At 41.5% G+C, this 20,937-nt stretch overlaps 1 protein-coding gene across 1 annotated transcript in view; it reads right to left on the minus strand.

The window, feature by feature from the left end:
• Window positions 1-1,886: 1,886 nt before the first annotated feature.
• Window positions 1,887-20,937, minus strand: part of FAR1 (fatty acyl CoA reductase 1) — a 33,373-nt gene continuing 14,322 nt past the window's right edge. Inside the window, exons 6-11 of the mRNA XM_009069545.1 lie at window positions 17,173-17,291; window positions 14,598-14,665; window positions 9,275-9,446; window positions 5,857-5,986; window positions 3,642-3,769; window positions 1,887-2,155 (exon numbers count right to left, since the gene is read on the minus strand). Coding sequence (XP_009067793.1) covers window positions 1,993-2,155; window positions 3,642-3,769; window positions 5,857-5,986; window positions 9,275-9,446; window positions 14,598-14,665; window positions 17,173-17,291 — 780 coding nt within the window. The 3' untranslated portion in view covers window positions 1,887-1,992. The remainder of the gene's footprint in view (window positions 2,156-3,641; window positions 3,770-5,856; window positions 5,987-9,274; window positions 9,447-14,597; window positions 14,666-17,172; window positions 17,292-20,937) is intronic.

Genomic DNA, 20,937 nt, shown 5'->3' on the forward strand with positions numbered 1-20,937 from the left:
AATGTCTGGTCCCCAGCACCTGAACCCACAGCATGTTTTCAAGGCAAGAGCTTAAGAAATTTGTATCTTTGTAAACTCAGGTGCTTGACCTAATTGAACATAGATCAGAAGTAACATGTGGCAAACACAGAGGTCTTTGGTAGGCAATGCCAGAGCCCTTCCACTCTGAGCACCATGTTTCTGGTCAGGTTGTGCTGTGGGCACCCTTTGGCAATTGCTTGAAACTAGACCTCTGAGGCATACAGGGGGAAGATTAATTCCTTGCACCTTTAGAAAGACTTTTGAACTAGCTCGAAGGCCTGAGATATAAAAATACTGTTTTCATAACTTGCTCTTTCCTTCACTGCCAAAACCAAGTATAACTTTTGAAGAATGTCAGCTTTGTAAATATTCTACTATTCTCAGCTCTCAAAAGAGCAACTGTGTGGTTTTGTTGTGATGTAGCATTACTTTTCCAGACAGCTAACACGACACAAGACTAGAGAAACTGGGTGCTGTATTATTTCAAAAACTAGCTGCATTGAAGTCTGATAATCTTAAAGTGCTTATCCAGTGTTATCCAAATAAAAAATATTTCAGTATTAGATTTGATTCTGAAAATCTGATAAGTTTGTTGTGGTTGCACCAAGGCTGTTGTTCCACCAGGTACTTTGAAGAAGGCTCTTTCTCTCTCTGCCTCCACAGGAATTCATGAATTGCCATGTGAAACTAGTATCTCCAATAGCCACGAGTGTTAGGAAGGTCCTTGGCTTCCTTTCTACATTGCAATGTAGGACAAAGTGCATTACCTTCTCAGTGCATGACTGGTTTTATAAAGAAGGCATAGAATCACAGAGTCATTTAGGCTGGAAAAGACCTTTAAGATCATCGAGTCCAACAGTGAACCTATTCTCAACAAAAACAAGTTTCAGACTTCTTAATGCCTACTGACAGGAGTGGCAGCAGAACTGGCCCAATGGTGTTTCCTCCATGCATGTCTTTACACTTTCTTTGCCAGTGGAAGTGATAGATGGCAAAGTGATTTAGCTGTAATGAAAGCATGAAGCACAGTATCAGGCTGGTTTTAAGCTACAGGGAGAGAGGTTTTCTGCAGACAAATCCAAGGGGAAAAGAGAGCTATTCCACAAAAATAATAACAAGTTTCTGAATTCTTCTTAGATCTTTTAAGAAGTCCTCTTCATTCTTCAATACAACATTTTTCAAGATCCCAAAAATGTTCCAAGTAGATGTGATAAATGCGAGACCAGGACTTTGTAATACACAGAAACCTTAACCACACAGAGAAAAAAAGACCTCTCTGTAAGAAAGCAGCTTGTGAGTGAGTGGAGTTAACACAGGTGCATGAATCCTATGTGTGTTTTCAGTTATGGCTTGAAAGCATCAGTCCTCAGTAGCAATATAAGACAAGATCTGAAAACTGTTCTGTGTGTTCACTGGCCTAGTGTAACTAATCTTTTTCCCCCCTGAGTTTTGAAAAATTGAAAAGGTCAAATCCTGACTTTTCACTAAGGTACCATTTCACTGAATGAGAATGAACAAGTAGATTCTTTAAGAAGACCTTGTACAGGTTAATTTCCTTGTCTGGGTCTTCTCCGATGGCATCCTTTTCTTCCAATGTTGTATGCTTTAAATTTGCCTCTTTTGAGGAAGAACATGGGATTAAGATAACCTAGGTAGTAGCACATGGGAAGACAATGACTTTGGTTAATCCTTACTCTTGCACATCAGACTCTAGGTGAACAGTTCTAGTTTGACCTGTTCCTAAAGCTTCATTATGGCTTTAAAAATTGGCCTGGTCCTATGGAAGAAAGACCACCATGTATTAAAGCATTAGTTAAAATTAAAAAGGTGAACATAAACCAGTGCACAATAAATGCCAGCTGCTGTTGGAGGGAGTGGGTTTTTCTGCTACTTTCAGACCCCGATGCCCATAGTTGCTGATTAGAGGAGATGGAGGTCCTTCTGGAAGAGGCTGGTTGCTGATGGATGGCTTCAGTGCCTGAGGGTGCTGGATGCCCTGAAGTAGGAAAGGAACTTGTAGCAGAGGCTCACCACAAAGTACCAGATGTTTCGAGCCATCTGTGACCTCGCAATGAAAATTCGCCAGATGATCACAAGGAGGGTGGTGTTGAACGCGTATCGGATGTTCCTCAGCCTGAGAAAGAGAAAGAGGTATCTTATGGAGAAAGACAAACAAAAAGCTTACCAGCCTGCTTCTTTTTCCACAGGCAATTCTGTAATTCCAGGGGTCTGTGGCATTTTAGCCATTCCTGTTTTAGTGAAGACACTGTGCCAAAGTTGTCCCTACTGTCCTGCCAAGGACTGTGTTGAGGTTGGGGTAGAGAGAACAGTTAATGGGGTAGGTGGAATACCTGTATTGCAAGTCTCTCTTGTTCTGTATATGCTCATTTCAAACCACAACAAAGTCATACAAAGAGTTTATGATAGTCTAGGTCCAGTACTTTCTGCTTTGGTTTGGTATATTGACTATTTTTTTCCTTTGCAGCTGGAGACTACAGAACCTTCACAGGAGCTGGTGAAAAAGGTTCTTTTATTTGGGTGAAACCTTGTCTTGTGTTGTGAAATTACTCGGCAATCATAAATGGTCTTCACTTTTGCAGTACTGGATTTCTGTGGGGGAGAGAGGGCAAGGGGGGCAGTTTACACCATATTATTGACTTTTAAACATGCTAATAATCTTGTCCTCTTTCTGCCAAGCAGAAGTTTATGCAGTTCTCTAATTCTCACTTTCCCAGTGCTTGACCAAGGGAAGAAAACTTCATACCTAATACTCCCAAGAGAGGTTTAGCTTTTGTAAGAGTCCTTTTGGTTTTCAGGTAAGCTTTATCACTGCACTGGCCCAATAGGCCACAGTGCCTATCTGGGCTATGAGGTTAAGAAACTCTGTTATTGAGGTTCTTAAAAAATCTTCTAATAATGATCAAAGAATGACAAACTTGGTTAGGATTCCTTGCAAACTGTTATATTATTTCATGCTTGTAAATACTGACAAACTGCTGCCATAAGAAATAAACTCTCTATTATTCAATAATAATTATTGCAATGTAACTAGAATTATTTCCCTCCAATGATATTCAAGGTAGCTAGGAGCTCTTGTCCTTGTCCCTGGGTATGACTTACTTCCGTAAATGCTGCTTTGCTGCTGGAATTCCAGCCATGTCCTCGTTTAGCAAGTACTTCTTATTAAGAAACTATTGAGGTTCTTAAAAAATCTTCTAATAATGATCAAAGAATGACAAACTTGGTTAGGATTCCTTGCAAACTGTTATATTATTTCATGCTTGTAAATACTGACAAACTGCTGCCATAAGAAATAAACTCTGTATTATTCAATAATAATTATTGCAATGATTGAGGTTCTTAAAAAATCTTCTAATAATGATCAAAGAATGACAAACTTGGTTAGGATTCCTTGCAAACTGTTATATTATTTCATGCTTGTAAATACTGACAAACTGCTGCCATAAGAAATAAACTCTGTATTATTCAATAATAATTATTGCAATGTGTAAACTCCATATTATTCAATAATAATTATTGCAATGTAACTAGAATTATTTCCCTCCAATGATATTCAAGGTAGCTAGGAGCTCTTGTCCTTGTCCCTGGGTATGACTTACTTCCGTAAATGCTGCTTTGCTGCTGGAATTCCAGCCATGTCCTCGTTTAGCAAGTACTTCTTAGCACCTAGGCAGTAGCTCTCAATGTATTCTGACCAGTGCAGCTGACGAACATCAAAGTTGTATAACTGGCATTTAGAGACAAAGAGCAAAAGTTCAGCACCAGAGTTCGAAGCAAATTCACTTCAAGCATCAATTCTCTATTGACCTCTGCTCCTGACAAGGCCCTCTGAAGTTCTTACAGCCACTAAGTTCCCAAGAAGATATGGGCACTAACAGACTGTATTTCACAGCTGTCAATTACTGTCTTACCCAATTGGGAATTTGCAAGCAGAAATCTAGTGCTAGCTGGCAGAAAATAAAGATGTTTGTCTTTAAGGTGGCAACTTTCCCATAAATACGTGTTTGTACGCACACAAAATTAGGGAAGATAATGGCATTCCACTCAGGCAAATGGATTCATATGAAAACCTCCATGTGTCACTAGAATTATGTGTACATAAATTAAGTGAACATCGAGTCAACAGGTGCCTCTGCATCAGTATTACTCTCTGCTGTGCTGCATTCTCTTTTGGCAGATAGATCAACAGAAGCCCAGGAAATGGGTCACTCTGGTGTTTGTCATTAAAGAAATCTCACTGCAGAGCTAACTACTCCAGTTCATTTCAGGTGCTTATCCTGGACAGACTGTTAGCAAGCTCTCAGGCAGCTGTCTGTGATACCAAGAAGTAGACTGAAAACAGGAATTGAACAGTTAAAGCTGAAAGTATAAAGAATAGCTTTACTAATAGCACTATTTTAGCAAAATAGCAAGGATTGCATAGTATAGACAAGAAACTTCTGGTATTATTTTAGCTTAGTTAGCAAAACAACACATCTTATCTATAAGACAGTAGAACTAACCAGATTCAAACCTTGGCAGTAGGAGGAAAAACAAGACCATATAAGGTGTGGAATGAAGAAACAAAACGTTTAAGATAGAGGCAAGGTCAGCAAGGCATGCAAAACTGTACAAAGGGGTAAATGGTTGCATAATAAGGGTGTCCAAAGGGTACTGAGGAAGAGGAGACACTTCATTTCACGACCACCGAACGACCACCAGGACCATGGGACTGATGCCAAGAGGGAGGAGACAGAGGAGGAGGAGTATATGATAATGAGTTCCAAGAACTAATTATAATAATAACCATCCATTCCTGGAAATAATGAATATGTATGAGCATCTAATGTATATGAACTGTGAAGTTTTTGTCCCTGGTTGCACAAGTTTGGTGGAGCCATCCCCTTTGTGCCCAGTGCTGAATAAACAAATACCTGCTACTCAGAGATACAAGTCTGTGAGTAGTTCTTTTCCAGCTTTTCTTGGCATCATCTGTCCATTCGAGAGCAAAGAAAGGCTTCGTAAAGAGGAAGAGGTTTTCATAGAATGACAGAATGAGTTGGGTTGGAAGGCACCTTAAAGACCACCTAGTTCCAACCCTCCTAGCACAACTATCCTACAATTTATGTTCCCTCTACATCTGGTATTGTCACAGCAGTGCCACTGCCCTGAGAAACTGGAATCTGCTGCATGTGCTCCCTCTGCACACCAGGGAAGACAACTCTGGACTGTACTACTGGGAGCCTGTGCAAGAATTTGGTGATGTGAGTGCCTAAGTATATCTTTGCAAGGAGCTGCTGATCAAAGGTGTATTCAAGTTTACCACAAATCTACTCTTTTAGTTACAATCTCATTCTTATGGAGCTGTATTTAAATGTATGAAGACTACAATAGAGCTTGACATCCTGCAAATTAATTGCTCTTTGGGGACTTGAATAAAACAGGAACTTTTTCCATATTGTTCAAGGTACTGTGTTAACTAAATTTCCCTACGCAGTGCCCATTAAAACCAATGTGGATGAAAATGTCAAAATCTTTCAAGTAATTTCCATCTAGATCACCTACCATAGCTGTCTTATTAACTAGCAATTGACCTGTCTCCCAAGGAAAAGTAACACATCTCAGGAGAAAACATTCTCCTGTACATTCTCTTTATCACAATAAATGGAAAGTTCTGATAAGTTCTTTAATAAAACAAGGAGGAAATAATTTTTTTCAGGTTAAAGTTAATTCCAGTCATCTAGACGTCATGCAAAAGCTCAAAAATGCACCAAAAATAATTGCTGCAGATGAACAGAATGGGAGATTAGCAACCCCTGTTCAAGACATCCTTACCTTTTTGTCCTCTGTGTTAAGGTGACTCATTAACATATTCATATTATCTGAAGACCAACTCCAGGACTGGGTGGAGAAATACTGCAGGAGAGTCATATGCTTGTGCAGTCGATTGATAACCTTCATCATTCTGAAACAAAAGAGAGGTGTCAGAGGTGATCAGGAAGTTTGACCTCATGCAGAAGCTGTTGGTTTGCTCTGTTGCTGTTTTCACCAATCCACATGAACATGCAGTTCCTCTTGAAGAATTCCACCGATGCTCACTAGGTTGAGAGCTTGCTCAGCCAGTTTTAGCTGCTCCAGCTGAGGCCTCGAGCCTAGAGCTACCCAGCTTTTATTGTTGGCTTGAATATGGGTGCAAACACATGTTTTCCACTGATGTCTAGATCACTGATGTCTAAGTATGTCTGACTTAAATGGACTGGAAGCCATATCTACCTTAGGTACCATGTGTGGAGTGAAGAGCCCACCTGAACTAGTATGAAGTCTACACAGCAGACTGCAAAACCACAAAGGTGTACTGCTTGTCTCCTGAGCAGGATACTCCTTTTTCCACCACACAAATTCTCTTTTGTTCCCAAGCCTGAGTTGTCTACCAAAGCAAGGCTCTGATTTGTGGAGTGAGCTCCAGTACAGAGGTGACTACTTCTGCAGTATGGACAAGCTCAGAATCCAACTTCAATTTTCAGAGGGACAGAATCATAGAATGATTAGGGTTGGAAGGACAATAAAGATCATCTAGTTCCAACTCCCCTGCCATGGGCAGGGACATCTTCCACTAGCCCAGGTTGCTCTAAGCCCCATCCAACCTGGCCTTGAACATTTCCAGGATGGGGCAGCCACAGCTTCTCTGGGCAACCTGTGCCAGTGATTCACCAGCCTCACAGCAAAGAATTTCTTCCTAATAGCTAATCTAGATCTACTTCCTTTCAGTTTAAAACCATTACCCCTTGTCCTATGATTACAGCCCATGATAGAGTCTCTCTACATCTTTTCTACAGGTCCTCTTTAAGTACTGAAAAGCTGCTACAAGGTCTTCCTGGAGCCTTCTCTTCTCCAGGCTGAACAGCCCTGGCTCTTCCAACCTGTTTGCATAGGAGAGGTGCTCCACCCATCTCATCTTTATCACCCTCCTCTGAACCCATTCCAAGAGGTCCATGCCTTTCTTGTCTTGCTTCAGGGCCACAGCTGCTTAAGGACGACTTTGGAAATGTAGGTTCAGGTCTCTCCCATGTCTTGGCCTTTTCTTAATATTATTGTTCTATATAAAAGGGGATGACATTAGTGCTGCCCTACCTTGTGAGATTATTTTACAGTTGTCCTAATGGTCATGAGTACAAAAGGCCTCTGGAGGTTGTTTTAAAGTGTGATGTACAGTGCTTGGTCAATTTTGAGAGAAAGCCATGTTCTTTCAGATGGGATAAGGGCAAGAGAAAGCATTAAAAGGCTGATTTCTGTGGAAAACAGAGCTGTTTTCATGAGAAATGTTGAGCTGTCCGGAGGGTAACACAGTTGCTGTGACAAATAAAAGGCAGCAGTCTGGAGAAGAGCAGTGCCAGGCTGGCCTGTCCCCACACAGACGTGACTGCCATGATGATAAGCACAGCAGAAAAAGACACAATGAGTCCATCAGTTCAGAGGAGAACTGTACAGCTTACCCAAGGCAAACTGGAAGAGCACTGCCTCTGAGAGGCTATGGCAAAGGTTTCTTACAGAAAGTCTCATCCTCCACTGTGGAGGAACTGAGGCAAACAAGTATTAGCTGTCACTGTAGACTTATTAAGTTGCACTTCAGAAATGTATCTTGTCTTCTAGACAACTGTTTACAGCAGTGATTTCTGTATTTGCTCCCATACAGTGCCTTGCATGAGCAGATTCTCAGGTGCCACAGATTGCCCCAGGAGACTATTGATATAAACCACACTGTGTTCTAATTCACAGATGGATGTGCAGCACTCACAGAAAGCCATTTAGGGCAGCCTTGCTCAACATCTGGCAATTTACACAAAATCAGCTAACACCTCAAGTCAGCTTCTCAGAAGAATATAGAAGTCTGAAAATTAAGGAGATGACTCAACTACCCTTTTGTAGATAGGGTACTGCATGTGATAACTACAGGAGGGACTACAACAGAGGTCATTTGAACTTCCCTGCAATTCAAATTAGTGAAAGTCATAGGCTGGTCCTGAATATACAGCAGATTTACAAAACCATAACCAGCTCTCAGATAACCTATTCCATAGGTTACCACATTGCAGCAATACCTGGATGAGCTTAAGCAGTGCATAAAAACAAAAGCGGGACTATATTTTTCTTAAAAAAGACTTGGTGAACTCAACTTCATTGCTGTGTTTGCTCAAGCTGCAAATCTTTATGTTCAGGAGAAGATCATGGTGAGGTCTATTTGAAATTAAAGTATAGCACTGCAGGCAATGTCCACTAGTTACGAATTGATTACCTCTATGAAAAGAAATATCAATCACAAGGGCAGTGCTAAGATCTTAGTACCACCCATTTAACCAGATTTTTAGATTCCAGCTTATTCTTGCTCATTTGCAGTTTACCTCTATTTCTGTGGCAATTCTTGCCTCCTGGATAACTGGAAGTCTTTTTATGGACCAATTTCCTTCCGTGGCAGAATGTCAGGGAGAAATCAAAGCAAGACATCAGCCAGGGATTTCCCTGCAAACAGCTTCCTAGTGAGCAGAGCAGCACAGGAGCAGCTGACAGCAGCACAGTGCTGGCATGCTCTTCTCATGTTGCATGATAAATTCTCCTCTGTGGTGGCAGGGAGTAAAGAAGGACAATGTCTAGAGTTATGTTACTTACATGAGGATTCCTCCCATGTGGGACATGTACATTGCTGTTCCTCCAAGCCATAACACTGCCAAGGCTCAAATATGACCTGGAATGTTAAACTGCCCACCTAAATACAATTCAGAATTTAATCATACTCAGAAACAACTGCTTCCTAAATTTCTGGGTGCTGGGCCAGTGCTGGAAACTGCAGATTATGCATCTGATTTATGGGGAAAAAAATATTAGTTGGAATGTTCTAAACCTTGCCAGTCTCAAGTCCTTGTGCAAACCCATGACAGACAGGGGCAATCGTGTTGGAAAGTATCAATGGTGGAGATTTACCTGTACAGAGGACAGTGTAACTGCCAGTCCTCCTCTTCTGCCTTGGGAACCTCTGAAGTGCATAAAACTAAGCCTAAAAGATGTTCCCCAGCTACTGGAAAGGGTGGGAACCCTGGGCTATGCTATGGTCATGCATTTTCTTTCTTTTTCTCAAGACAAGGAGATAGGAAGAAGAGCAGGGACCCCAGGCTGAGGCAGGCAGCTCTCATCACTTGTTAGAGATCTGCTCTCCACAGCAGTGTCAAGTGTGCTGGAGGCTGAAGGCATCATTTCTTACCTGGGCTTTCTCCCTGTGAGCCTCATGTACAGGTCATAGAGTATGGCTGGTGCCTTGTGACTGACAGTTATCCAGTACTGGTTTATCAAGTAGCTGGATGTCATGTTAGCGTTGGGAGTTCGGAAGGTCTGCTCCAGTGGGTTCCTTTTGAACGTGGACATGACATACTGCCCTGTAAGGGAAGAGGCATTTAACTTAGAATCAGACAATTCCAGTTGCATTGGGCACAACCAACCATAGCAGCACACTGCAGTACAGCTCGTTACTGTGCTTAATGACTTCAACCCAGAGTTCTCTGAATTATGTAACCAGGGTTGGTCAAGAACATCTCATCGTCCCTTCTGGCATGAAAATTGATAACTCCATCTATTGCCTCTTTGAAACCCAATCCTACTCCAGACTTAACAGTGCAAGACAAAAATCTCCTTATCAAAACATCAAAATGTAAAGGAGGAAAAGCAAGAAGTTGTAGCCTGCATTGCTTTAGTTCTGCTTACACCTGCCACAGATGAAAAAGAAATTAGTAAGTGCTAACATATCTTCAGATCATTAAAAGCTAACTTTGATCTCCTAGCATAAAACAAAAATGACATTCCTAATTTCTAATCAGATTTTTCAAAAGGGCTGATGTCTATATTAGTCAGAGTCAGGGACAGGTCACTCACACACACATAGGGTGCTGCTTCTAAAAAGACTTCACTATATCCTTTCAAGCCACATCTGACCCACAACAACAAATACATCAGCCTATTTTCAGAAGGGCTCTGGATGTTCTAAGGCAGCAAATTGTCATGTATTCTTAACTTGAAAACAAATTAATAGGGTGGTAATCTTTCATTCCCTTTGCATGTTAAGACATAAAATATGTTGGGTCTGATTCTGAGCTCTTGCAATGGCACAGTGCCACAAAGTGGCATCAGATGTGCATATCTGGGGCATTTGCATATTGTAGAGGCTTAATAGAACTGCAGCAGTTGAATATAAGACTATCATCCTAGGGACTGATAAACAGATGGTGCTCCTATTCCTGAGCACCAGTGAGCTCAAGAAAGAAGAATATGTGGGCTTTTTTCACTTTCTAAAAAACTGATTGGAGAGTTAACAACATCAATCTGTGCTCATATTATAGTTTAGTCTCTAAGCTTATGTTACAAATAGAAAATCAGATGAGAATTTGCAACTCACAAGAAACATCCAGATCATCCTCAGATAAGCAGATTCCAATCACAACATTCAGAGAGGACTCTCATGTGTCTGTGGTCAGCTCATTACTGCACTTCAAGTAGTGACTTTTGCTATACTTCTTACAGCAATCGAGGGAGATTCGTTAGCCAATTAGATAAGAAGTTGAGACGTGAAGGTCTTTTAAACTAACACAATTTAAATTCAGTGCAAGCTCAGTGTTTTTGTAACCTGTACACTGCAAGTTTAATGACTGAAGACCAGTTCTCCTGGAACTCCTCTTGCATCTGAATAGCTAAAAACTGACTGCAATCCCCTCTGCTTCATGTGGCCACACTGCAATGATGTGGTTATCTTGTGGTCATCTTGTAGGCTGCTGCACAGACATCCTTTGCAGCATGTTCTCTCCAAATGGCAAGGATTAGCAAACACCTCCTATTTAAACCATCCCATGTAGCTGTGGGTGGCAGGGAGGATTTGCTGGAGTGGTTTTACCAAAGATTTGAAAGGAGAGTGGTGATAAGCAGTTTGGGATGGGCTACTGGGAAGGAAGCTACTGCCCTGGCCCAGCTCTTGGTAGAGTTTGTTTCTGTCCAAATGATGCATGAGGAGTTATACTTCAACAAAGTCACAGCTGGCTTAAACATAAGGTGGGGGATTGTCTCTTCAGTCATGCCTGCAATGACAGGACTAGAGGGAATTGGCATAAGCTGAGACAGGGGAGACTCAGATGTAGATGTTAGGAAAAAATGTTTTCCCTGTTAGGGTGTTCAGGCACTTGAATAGATTGCCCAGGGAGGTGGTGGAGTAACCATCCCTGGAAGTGTTTAAGAGGCATCTGGGTCTGGTGCTGGAGGACATGGTTTAGGGGTTAAAGCAGAGTGGCAGGCTAATGGTTGGACTCAATGGTCTTAGAGGTATCTTCCAGCCTTGATGATTCTATGATTCTGAGAGATCTGCTCTCAGCTTGGAGCAGGCTCTCCATCTGTGCCCATCCAAGTAGCTCATGAGTCAGGAGAGCAGTCTGAACTCTGCTGCTTTCCCCCTTAATGAAGTTTCTCCAAGAGGAATTCCCATTTTATTTACAAATGCTCATTGGCTTATCAATATTTAAGTTCATTTAGTTTCACTTGGTCAGGTCACTTCCTAATGGAAACCTATCAGCTTAACTGGGAACCACTGATCTTTTTGAAATGCTGATAGTTTTGATGTTGTCTACAGAATATATTTATACATCTGTTTATTCAAATCCTGATGCTAATAATCTGCAGATGTCATTTTCAGCTGTAAACCTGTTGAGAAGGTTTCCCTTTGTTAAAGGAAAGATGTTTGTTGAGGTTTCCCTTTGTTAAAGGAAAGATGTTAAAGACACCACTTTTCTCTTTGCATTTTTGGCATCTTTGGCCAGGATAGCAAGAAAGAGCTAAATGGTACTTGGAAAATGCAGCCCTTGTCAGAGATCAGTGTGTCAGCCACACACCAAATTCACACAAATCAGTAACATCATCTTGGTTACTTAAGGCTTGTAGCAGAGAATGCAGCTGTAATAAAGGAGCTACAGTACTATGGTGTGTTACTCCTTGTGCAATAAGCAGATGAGATGCCTTCTGAAAGTCAGGAATGGAAGAAATTTTGTTCTGAAACACACAGAAGGCATCAGTGAGACCAACTGCAAAGCCTTACTGGAAGGAAGTTAGGAAAACACTAGTGTTGCATAACTTGGAATGGTAAATGCTATGAGCATTTTCTTCAGGAACCTCCCATCCTGACTTGCACTGACTTAGCACAACTGCTCTGTCTCCTAATTTCATAGTATCATAGTATGTTAAGGCATTGGAATGGACCTTACAGATCATCTAGTCCCAACCCCTGCCCTGAGCAGGGACACCTCCCACCAGAGCAGGTTGCTCAAGGCTTTATCCAACCTGGCTGTGAACACTGCCAGGGTTGGGGCAGCCACAGCCTCCCTGGGCAACCTGGGACAGTGTCTCACCACCCTGACATCATTCCCACAGCCCAAGCAGAGCCAGCACACCCAGTCTGTTTTAACTTTGCAAGCCTAGCAGGTCTCTTACACTCTAACAGTTTGTTTTGGAGAGAGAGAAAGAAACTCACAGACAGACAGCCTAGCAAGTCTCTTATGCTCTAACAGTTTGTTTTGCAGAGAGAGAAAGAAACTCACAGACAGACAGATGGGTGAGGCAGGCAGAAAACCCCAAACATGTCACCTCTAGGAGCTACTGAAACAACTTAGTGGGTGGGTGGTCTTTCCCCTCCAACCACAGCACAGAAATGCAGCACCAAATTCTACAACTCAAAGGCAGAGTTAGCAAGTCTCTTATGCTCTAACAGTTTGTTTTGCAGAGAGAGAAAGAAACTCACAGACAGACAGATGGGTGAGGCAGGCAGAAAACCCCAAACATGTCACCTCTAGGAGCTACTGAAACAACTTAGTGGGTGGGTGGTCTTTCCCCTCCAACCACAGCACAGAAATGCAGCACCAAATTCTACAACTCAAAGGCAGAGTTAGCAGGTAGTAGTGCCATGGTGGCTGCTGCTGAAGTAGCAGCCTGTGAAGAACTTTGCATTCACTCCTGTGAAAAAGCCACAGAAGATCTTGACTGACCACAAGATTTTATCACTCCTAAGGAAAAATCAAATTGCCAGGAACCTCGTGTGATATTCTCAGCACTCAGCCAATTGCTGAAACCTCTTCCCTGCTAGGCCACTTGATCAAATATCATGGTTAAGACATTTATTCTGTAAATGAAATTATGGTCTGAGATTTTCTGTTGACTTAGCTTGCCATGTAAATAATGCAAGGCCAAAAGCAAAGCAAAGGCTGAGAGGTGGAACACCACAGAGGTGATTAATCAGCCTCCTGCAGTTAAAGCACAAAGATATGAATGAATGCATAAGAGAAAGCAAAACAGGTCCTGTACATCTGCCCATGAATGTACTGACTGTATGTAGTATTTCACAGTATACAGCTGAGCCAAATTCTGCTCCTTGGCTTCAGCATGAGCCTTCCACTCTAAGGGTGTGAGGATTTGTCTCCTTTTCTTGTGCCCCCTGGTTTGGAAGTACATATGCTTGAAGAAAAGTCAGCTGAGAAAATAATCTAATTTTTTCTACTGGCAAAATTCATAATCAAAAGGCAAACTGTTCTTGAAGCACACCTGTCATCTCAAAGTTTGCCTTCTCAAGTGTACCCCAGTTATTTCTGTTTAGAATTTGCTATGCAGAAAGAGGAAGAAAGACCACTTCCATAATAGCACAGAATCCCAGAATGGTTTGGGTTTGAATGGACCTTAAAGACCACCTCGTTCTACCCCTTGTCATGGGCAGGGACACCTCCCACTAGAACAGGTTGCTCAAAGCCCCATCCAACTTGGCCTTGAGCACTGCCAGGGATGGGGAATCCACAACTTCTCTGGCCAAACTGTTCCAGTGCCAAGAACATATTAGTTTTCATTCACTATCAAGGTTCTAACAAGGCTGTAGTAATAGGACAAAGAGTAACGGGTACTAGTTGAAAGAGGGAAATTTAGATCATATATCAAGAAGAGATTTTTTAATGTGAAGGTGTTAAGACACTGTCCCAGGTTGCCCAGGGAGGTTGTGGATGCCTCAATCCTGGTGCCATGGCAGGGGGTTGCAAACAGATGATCTTCAAGGTCCCTTCCAACCCTCAGCATTCTATGACTCTCCAAGTGATTTCAAAGGACACAAAGAACCCCAAAACCCCAGAAACCCCAGCAATCAGAAAAGGAATATGTCCTGTTGGGGCTACACACGGCAACTTCTCATACAATTAAAGGGCTGGTTGTCTGTTCCTTTTTTTTAGCTACTTTAAAACCTCAGAGCAGCCAACCATGTACTTTGCTGGGTTGTTCTGTGACTACACCCACAATTAAAGCTGAATAGAGACTTTCCTGAGGTGAATGCTCAGCATCAGGAGCTTTTCCTCACAGGCCCATCAACAACAGCAGTTGGGCCTCCCACAAGCAGTTTGAATGGCAGGCACCAAATGCCACTTAAAGAGTGGAAACCACTTTTTAAAACCCTGGCTGAGGAACACTACTTATGTTTGACATTGTGAGGAACGTTACTGATGTTCTCCATTAAAAATAGACCTTACCCATTTCTCCCCAGAAGAAAGGGTTGATTCCACCTGTTGTGCAGTTGTACACTAACAAGTTTTTTGGTCTGGAAAAGAGAAAGAAATATTATTTTTAGATGTGAAGAAAAGCCCCCAAAGCTTTATTAATGGAGCATATAAGAGCCCAAGAAACAGAACTATCAGCCCATAAAAAATGCACAAGAGGGCATTTTTCATCACAGAATGACCTGGGTTGGAAGGGACCTTAAAAAGTCTCTAGTTCCAACCCCCCTGCCATGGGCAGGGACACCTTCTGGTAGACCAGGTTGCTCAGAACCCCAAAAACCTCTCGTTGTGAGAAGGATTCAAACCTGCATAGGGAATCCTATTGGACTCTGTGTCCAACACCTTCACCCCTTGGCCATCACAGATGAAAATACAGTATAAAATACGAAGTTTTGGCAAGATTCAGTCATATTCTGGAAAGCATATGAAGTTAATAAAGACATATAGGGTTGAAGAAAAATCACCCATCAGCCAAAATTACAACTATTATAAGGAAAGCATCCACACTGACAAATTCATGATTGTTTTAAAACCAGTTTTGCTGAGTAATAATAATTGGCCTCAGCCAACCTCAGGGACACACTGTGTATATTGCAATAATTTACTTAATGGATATGATTTGTGCCACTTTTAAACCCCATTTGTTAGGGTAGGGATTATGAAATCAATTTCAACAGAATTCTCATTTTAATACCAAAGCTTGGGCTTTGTAGCATGGAAAGAAACATGGATCATGCTGCTTGAATTTTTTCCTTCAACATAAGGCTAGAATTTTCTTGATCTAGGCCTGCCTTGCCTGGGGTGCAGGTGATGACATCAATATGACATTTTTCTTACTGTTTACTCGAAAACTGTGTTTGGATACTGCAGTTTATCTTAACAGTGCTTTGAAATCTTGACATTTGACTGTGCATTAATTGTTACTACCCCCTAGCAGACTTCTAGGGATGGTCAGGCCTGACTGACATATGTCAGGCTCTATGTGCTTAAATATGGGGAAACTGCATTATGGAAATCAATACAGCAACTCAACTAGGACTAAATCCATAACATGTGTCCACATAGAAAACTCACCCAGTGCTGAGCTACACACAGAGCCTAATAGAAAGTGCACTGAAATGAAAGCACAAACTGCCACTTCCTCCAGTGGGTCAGGCCCATTAAACAACAATAAAGATGATTTCTCCCTTTTCCCAGCTTCCAGTGAAGAGCCTCTCCCTGTTGATTTCTTTCCACTCTTCACCCTCCAGCTGAGTCAGTGACCTTGGGTAGACTGTAGAGCTTTGTAGTGCTTCTATACTATGCAATGCAGATTGCAATTACCTGCTAAGTTTTAGAGTCTAATTTCTGTTGGCAATGTCACCTCCCCTGAAGGACACTGACTTTCCAATGAGATGATTTGAAACAAAAATAATGCAAAGCATACATGCTATTCTTTTAGCTAGAACCTGAAACTCCCTCAGAAGTCAGATTTACAGAATGCTCAGGGTCTGGATTTTTGTACACAGATTACTAACCTTGGGGTTGGGGCCAGCACTTCAAGTTCTGCAATTGCTCCTTTAGCCTAATAATAGTATGTGTGGGAAGCAGATTAAAACCATGTATCTTCCACAAATCAGAACTCAGAAAAATGACACTTCTAGAGCCAGGAAATCTGCCCATGTGCTGAGGTGCTACTGTCCATCAGCATATGTTCCTCTCCTTTGCCAGCTCTAGGGACAGGCAGCAGCCCTGTTCATCTGGAGTCTCTCTGGTGTGTGTATGGGGGGAAACTGTGTTTATTTTTCCCAGACCATACTGCTTTGACTGTTGCTGATGGAGGGGAATAAAACGATGACAAAAATAAATCTGAAGAGCTCATGAGTTGCCTTTCAAGGTCCTTTTAGGATCTCTGTATTTAGCTTACTGTATATAGTTCCTTACCCCCAGTTCAGAGGGTTTACACTGCCTTTCAAAGTAAAATACTTCTGCCTTTTATTTGCCTGGTAATTGGTTTCTCAGAGTTGCATAAACCTCCAGAATAATTAATGTAGTTTACTCTCTAGCAGTTCTTACCTAATGATTAAAGGTCAGGCCAAAGGTACAGAGGAAAAGATCTGAAATCCTTAATGTCACTTATACATACCCTTCCCAGCAATGCAAAGAAGAGATATTGTTTAGGTCATATAACCTATCATATAAGCCCATAATATATTTATATTGTGCAGTGTTTTTCAAGGAAAACATGCAGAGCATTTTTACCACGAAAACTCTCGAAGAAGACACTTGAAAATGAGAGAGGAGGCCCAAAAAGCAGCTGCTGCTTCAGAAAACTGAAGAGAGTTGCCAACTGAGCCTACATTGCACTAAGAAATGGGTCTCACCTGGAGCTTTAGAGACTTCCTAACCCTAAAGCTGCTTCTACACTCAGTCCTTGCCAAGCCAGGGAAGAAAAGGTGAACCAGAAAACAAATCAACCAGGCTCTTCGACAGACTTTCAATTAGCTTCTGTTTCCCTTTAGAGCACTGGTACAGGGAGTAAACATCCACATCTAGCAAAAAATCCCACCTGTGCACAGCAGTGTACCACCCCACTACCAGGGTGAGGTTGATGGCGACATCGACTGGAATCATATCTGCCACTGCTTCATTGTTGGCGATGACAGAGCGCAGAATCCCTTTGCCTGCCTGTGGGACAGAGGAAAACAGTCACTGACTCAAGACTCTGCTCAGATTTCATCAGTGTGAACTGAGGACAGTGTCACGTCAGCAGTTTTCAAGCCAGGCACCTGCTGCAGAAGATTAGTTGGGTTCTGCAAAGATGGACCTCAGGTGGATCCCACTGTTCAGAGGAAGTCTGAAATGTGTTGACATCTGTGCTGTGTATAACAAGTAAAGCTGTGACTCTTAATGTAAAGCAATAGGAAAGAAATCCCTCAGGAAAGAAATAAATTGGAATATACTCATGTAAAATTCCCAGTGATGCCTGAAGTTACACTGCCTTAAATGACATAGGCAGACAGAGGTCTGAGTGTCCCTCAAAGAGAGTAGTAACTTTGGAAATTACACCAATAAACTTTTTGAAAAGTTGACTCTCTTTCCTTTGGGTATATTCACTCTTCCCTCTTTTCCAAAGCTCTCTGTTAAGCACAAGGTGACAGCCAAGGGATGGTCCTGCCTTGAAGAGCTCACTACCCCACAACCTCAAGAAAGCAATGAGTGAAAATACAAAATACTGACAATCAAAGACAAGAAGTTGTCAAGAACAGAAAATGATCATTCTCCTTTGGTTGGAAGTGCATTTGTCAGGGGATCAGGTGTCTCAAAATATATACATTTAACCTGAATGCTTCTCAAGGGGTTTCCATGATGACCTTTGGAGTCTTTGGAGGTTCCACAGGAGAGACATGACAACACACAACAGACTAGATCAGAGAGGACAATTCAGAACTACAGAAATGTGCAGGTGAAATGGGGAGAAGGAGCTTTGCCTGCTGTGTCAGGTATGAGGGCTGAACAGAGCACATAAACTGAAAAAGAAACTAAAAGAAACCTCCCATGGCAAAGTCAAAGCTGCAACTCAGTTCTCACACAGGTGGGAAATAATGCAGTGAAGCTGAGAGGATAAAAGCACTAGTGAAGCAAAAAGCTCTTATAATTTAGATCCATGCAAAAACAGAGGAAAGGACTGAATGAAGGGACAAAGGAATATGTGCTACAGATCCATCAATATTTAAAGGTGAGGGCAAAGGAAATACTAGAGTTTTTTATTTTTTTTTTAACATTTTCTTCCAATCTGAAACTGATTTCATTATGAAATAGATGAAGCTTTACTGCAGCAACTAGACAGAAGGTGCCCAGTTGTGTAAAAACTCTTGCCTGAAGCATGAGGAGAAAAAAAACACGATTAAAAAAGCATTTAAGACTTGCTATTAACTTGTAAAGCACATGTCATTGCCTGCTAGTCACTGGTGGATTTGAAGGGCCACTGTATCTGCCCTTTGGGAGGTATTTATCTGTTAGTATGTTTTTGGCTTTTGTTCTCTATCCCCTTCTATAATCAGATGGGTTTGTTACATTTCATAGCTTGCAAAGGAGGGAACACCACTTATGACTGATTCAATTTTCAAGAGCTAACACTCCTGAGCAGTCACATCTCATCCTTGGTGCATCTGGCAGAGGCATCACAGACACAGGCATCCCCACATGACTCACTCCATCCTCCTCAAATCCATGTCATGCAGTTAACTCTTGCTGTCCTAAATTGAACCACAGTTACTCCTTAAAATTTCGACTCGCAACATCACTATGATTTTTTTTTGTGTGTTCTCACTACTGGTTTTTTTTCAGGGGGAAAAAAAAAGGCACAAAGAACCAAAGCAGGCAATCAGGTTCAGCTATGAGTTTTCCACTGCTGTGAATATATGCCCACTAGAGACCACTGTGTGATCAACTATCACATTTTCACAGGTACACTAAAGGCCTTTTTGAAGTCTACCAAGTGAGGAGTTTAATGGATGTGCTGCAAAATGCCTACATTCAGAGCAGCACATGATGGTCATCTACACATGAATGATTGAGAGATTTCCCATGTTGTGTAGTTAACAAAGACTTCAGGTTTAAGTGTTTTAAGTTACTTTTACATTGAAAATCATTTGGTACTTGTTTATCAGGTATGGCTTGGTTTCTATTTATGGTTGCTGACTTTTTTCTCTTTAGTGAAATAGAAGCTGCTGTATGCTGAAGCCTCCAAAATCATTTCCCAGTTAGTCTGATGTTTCTGGACAGCCTCTCAGCTGAAGTGCTTTGGGGCCCAGAACACAAACCAAACCAGTTCTGCCCTACAGCTTCACTGCCTTGCAGGGAGGAAGGTCTTTATATGTAATATGGAACAGTGAGACAAAATGCCTCAATTACAGCCCAGCAGAAATGTAATTAATTCCATTTTGTTCTTCAATCAACAAACACAGCTCCCCACAGCAGCTGGAGCAACTGTCGGCAAAAGAAACATAATTAGATGATCAAGAACAACTTGGACTCCCACATTTCATGAATATTTAAAAGAAATGTATCCATTCCTGGAAATTATCAGACTCAAATATTGTGACTGAGGAAAAAAGGCTTTGCGAGGTTTGGAGTTCAGATTCTGCCCAAGTGATGCCAAAGATCATCTGAACTGAAGCTGGAGGTTGTTCATCCTATAGGATGAGCTTGGGTTAGAAGTTAAAACTGAGTACTTTGGTATGGGGAGACACTTCAAATGCACAAAAGCAAATCACTAGAACGCTTCCCTTTTGCTTTTTCCATTTTTAATGAAGGCAATTCAGGCTACTTGTCAAACAACTACAGTTTGAAATTCAGTTGGCCAAGAGAGCTGTTTGTACTGACACAACTTTCAGCTCATCAAACAACTGAATGTTCAAGGGTTCATTTTCAAACTATCAAACAGGAATTACCAACCAAGCACATTAATTTATATAGTCACTAATTAATTTAATTTATATAGTCACTAATTAATTTCTTTTCCCTCAGAAGCTACAAGTCTCTTGGGTCCCTAGTAATAAATACCTTTCCCCTCCAGAAAACATTCCAGCCAACAACCTGATCTCTACACCTTGCACCTATTGCCATTGTTCTTTGGCTTTTTCTTGGTTGAGTCTCAATGTAGTTACATATCATATTTATCACTGAAGAGCATGTAGATGACATGAATGACATTTTCTCTTTATTTCCTATATTGAAGAACCTCAGAGCTTCAACCCTAAAACTATTTCAGTGCAAGTCAAAGCTTTTATATAAGAAGCAAGAGAAGCTATTTCCTACAGTGGCTTTAAGAACCTCATAATCTTTGCCTTCCATAGAGTTAATTTAGAGCTAAAGGTTGGCATCTGCATGCAAAACATGGCCCAAGTGAAGCCAACAGTAGGTTTGGCTGCTGCATTCAGTAAGGCTAGAAAAGTTTGGCCTTGAAGAACAAAAATTCATAGTTACTTGTATGAGTGGCAAGGGGTAACCATATAAATATATCATAGAATCAGAGAATGGTTTGGGTTGGAAAGGACCTTAAAGATCATCTTGTTCCAACCCTCCTGCCATGGGCAGGGACATCTTCCACTAGACCAAGTTGCTCAAAGCCCCATCCAACCTGGCCAGGAACACTGGGGCAGCCACAGCTTCTCTGTGCAGCCTGTGCCTCAACACCTTCACAGCAAACAACTTCCTCCTAAGCTCTTGCATAAGTTCTTAAAGTGTAGTAAAAAAGTTCTTAAAGTGTAGTAAAAAAGATTGATAAATGGGCAAAGTTTCTAAATACTTAACCATTAGGTGGTTTTCA

The sequence above is a fragment of the Acanthisitta chloris genome, unplaced genomic scaffold, assembly GCF_000695815.1.
Source record: "Acanthisitta chloris isolate BGI_N310 unplaced genomic scaffold, ASM69581v1 scaffold5132, whole genome shotgun sequence".
Lineage (NCBI taxonomy): Eukaryota > Metazoa > Chordata > Aves > Passeriformes > Acanthisittidae > Acanthisitta > Acanthisitta chloris.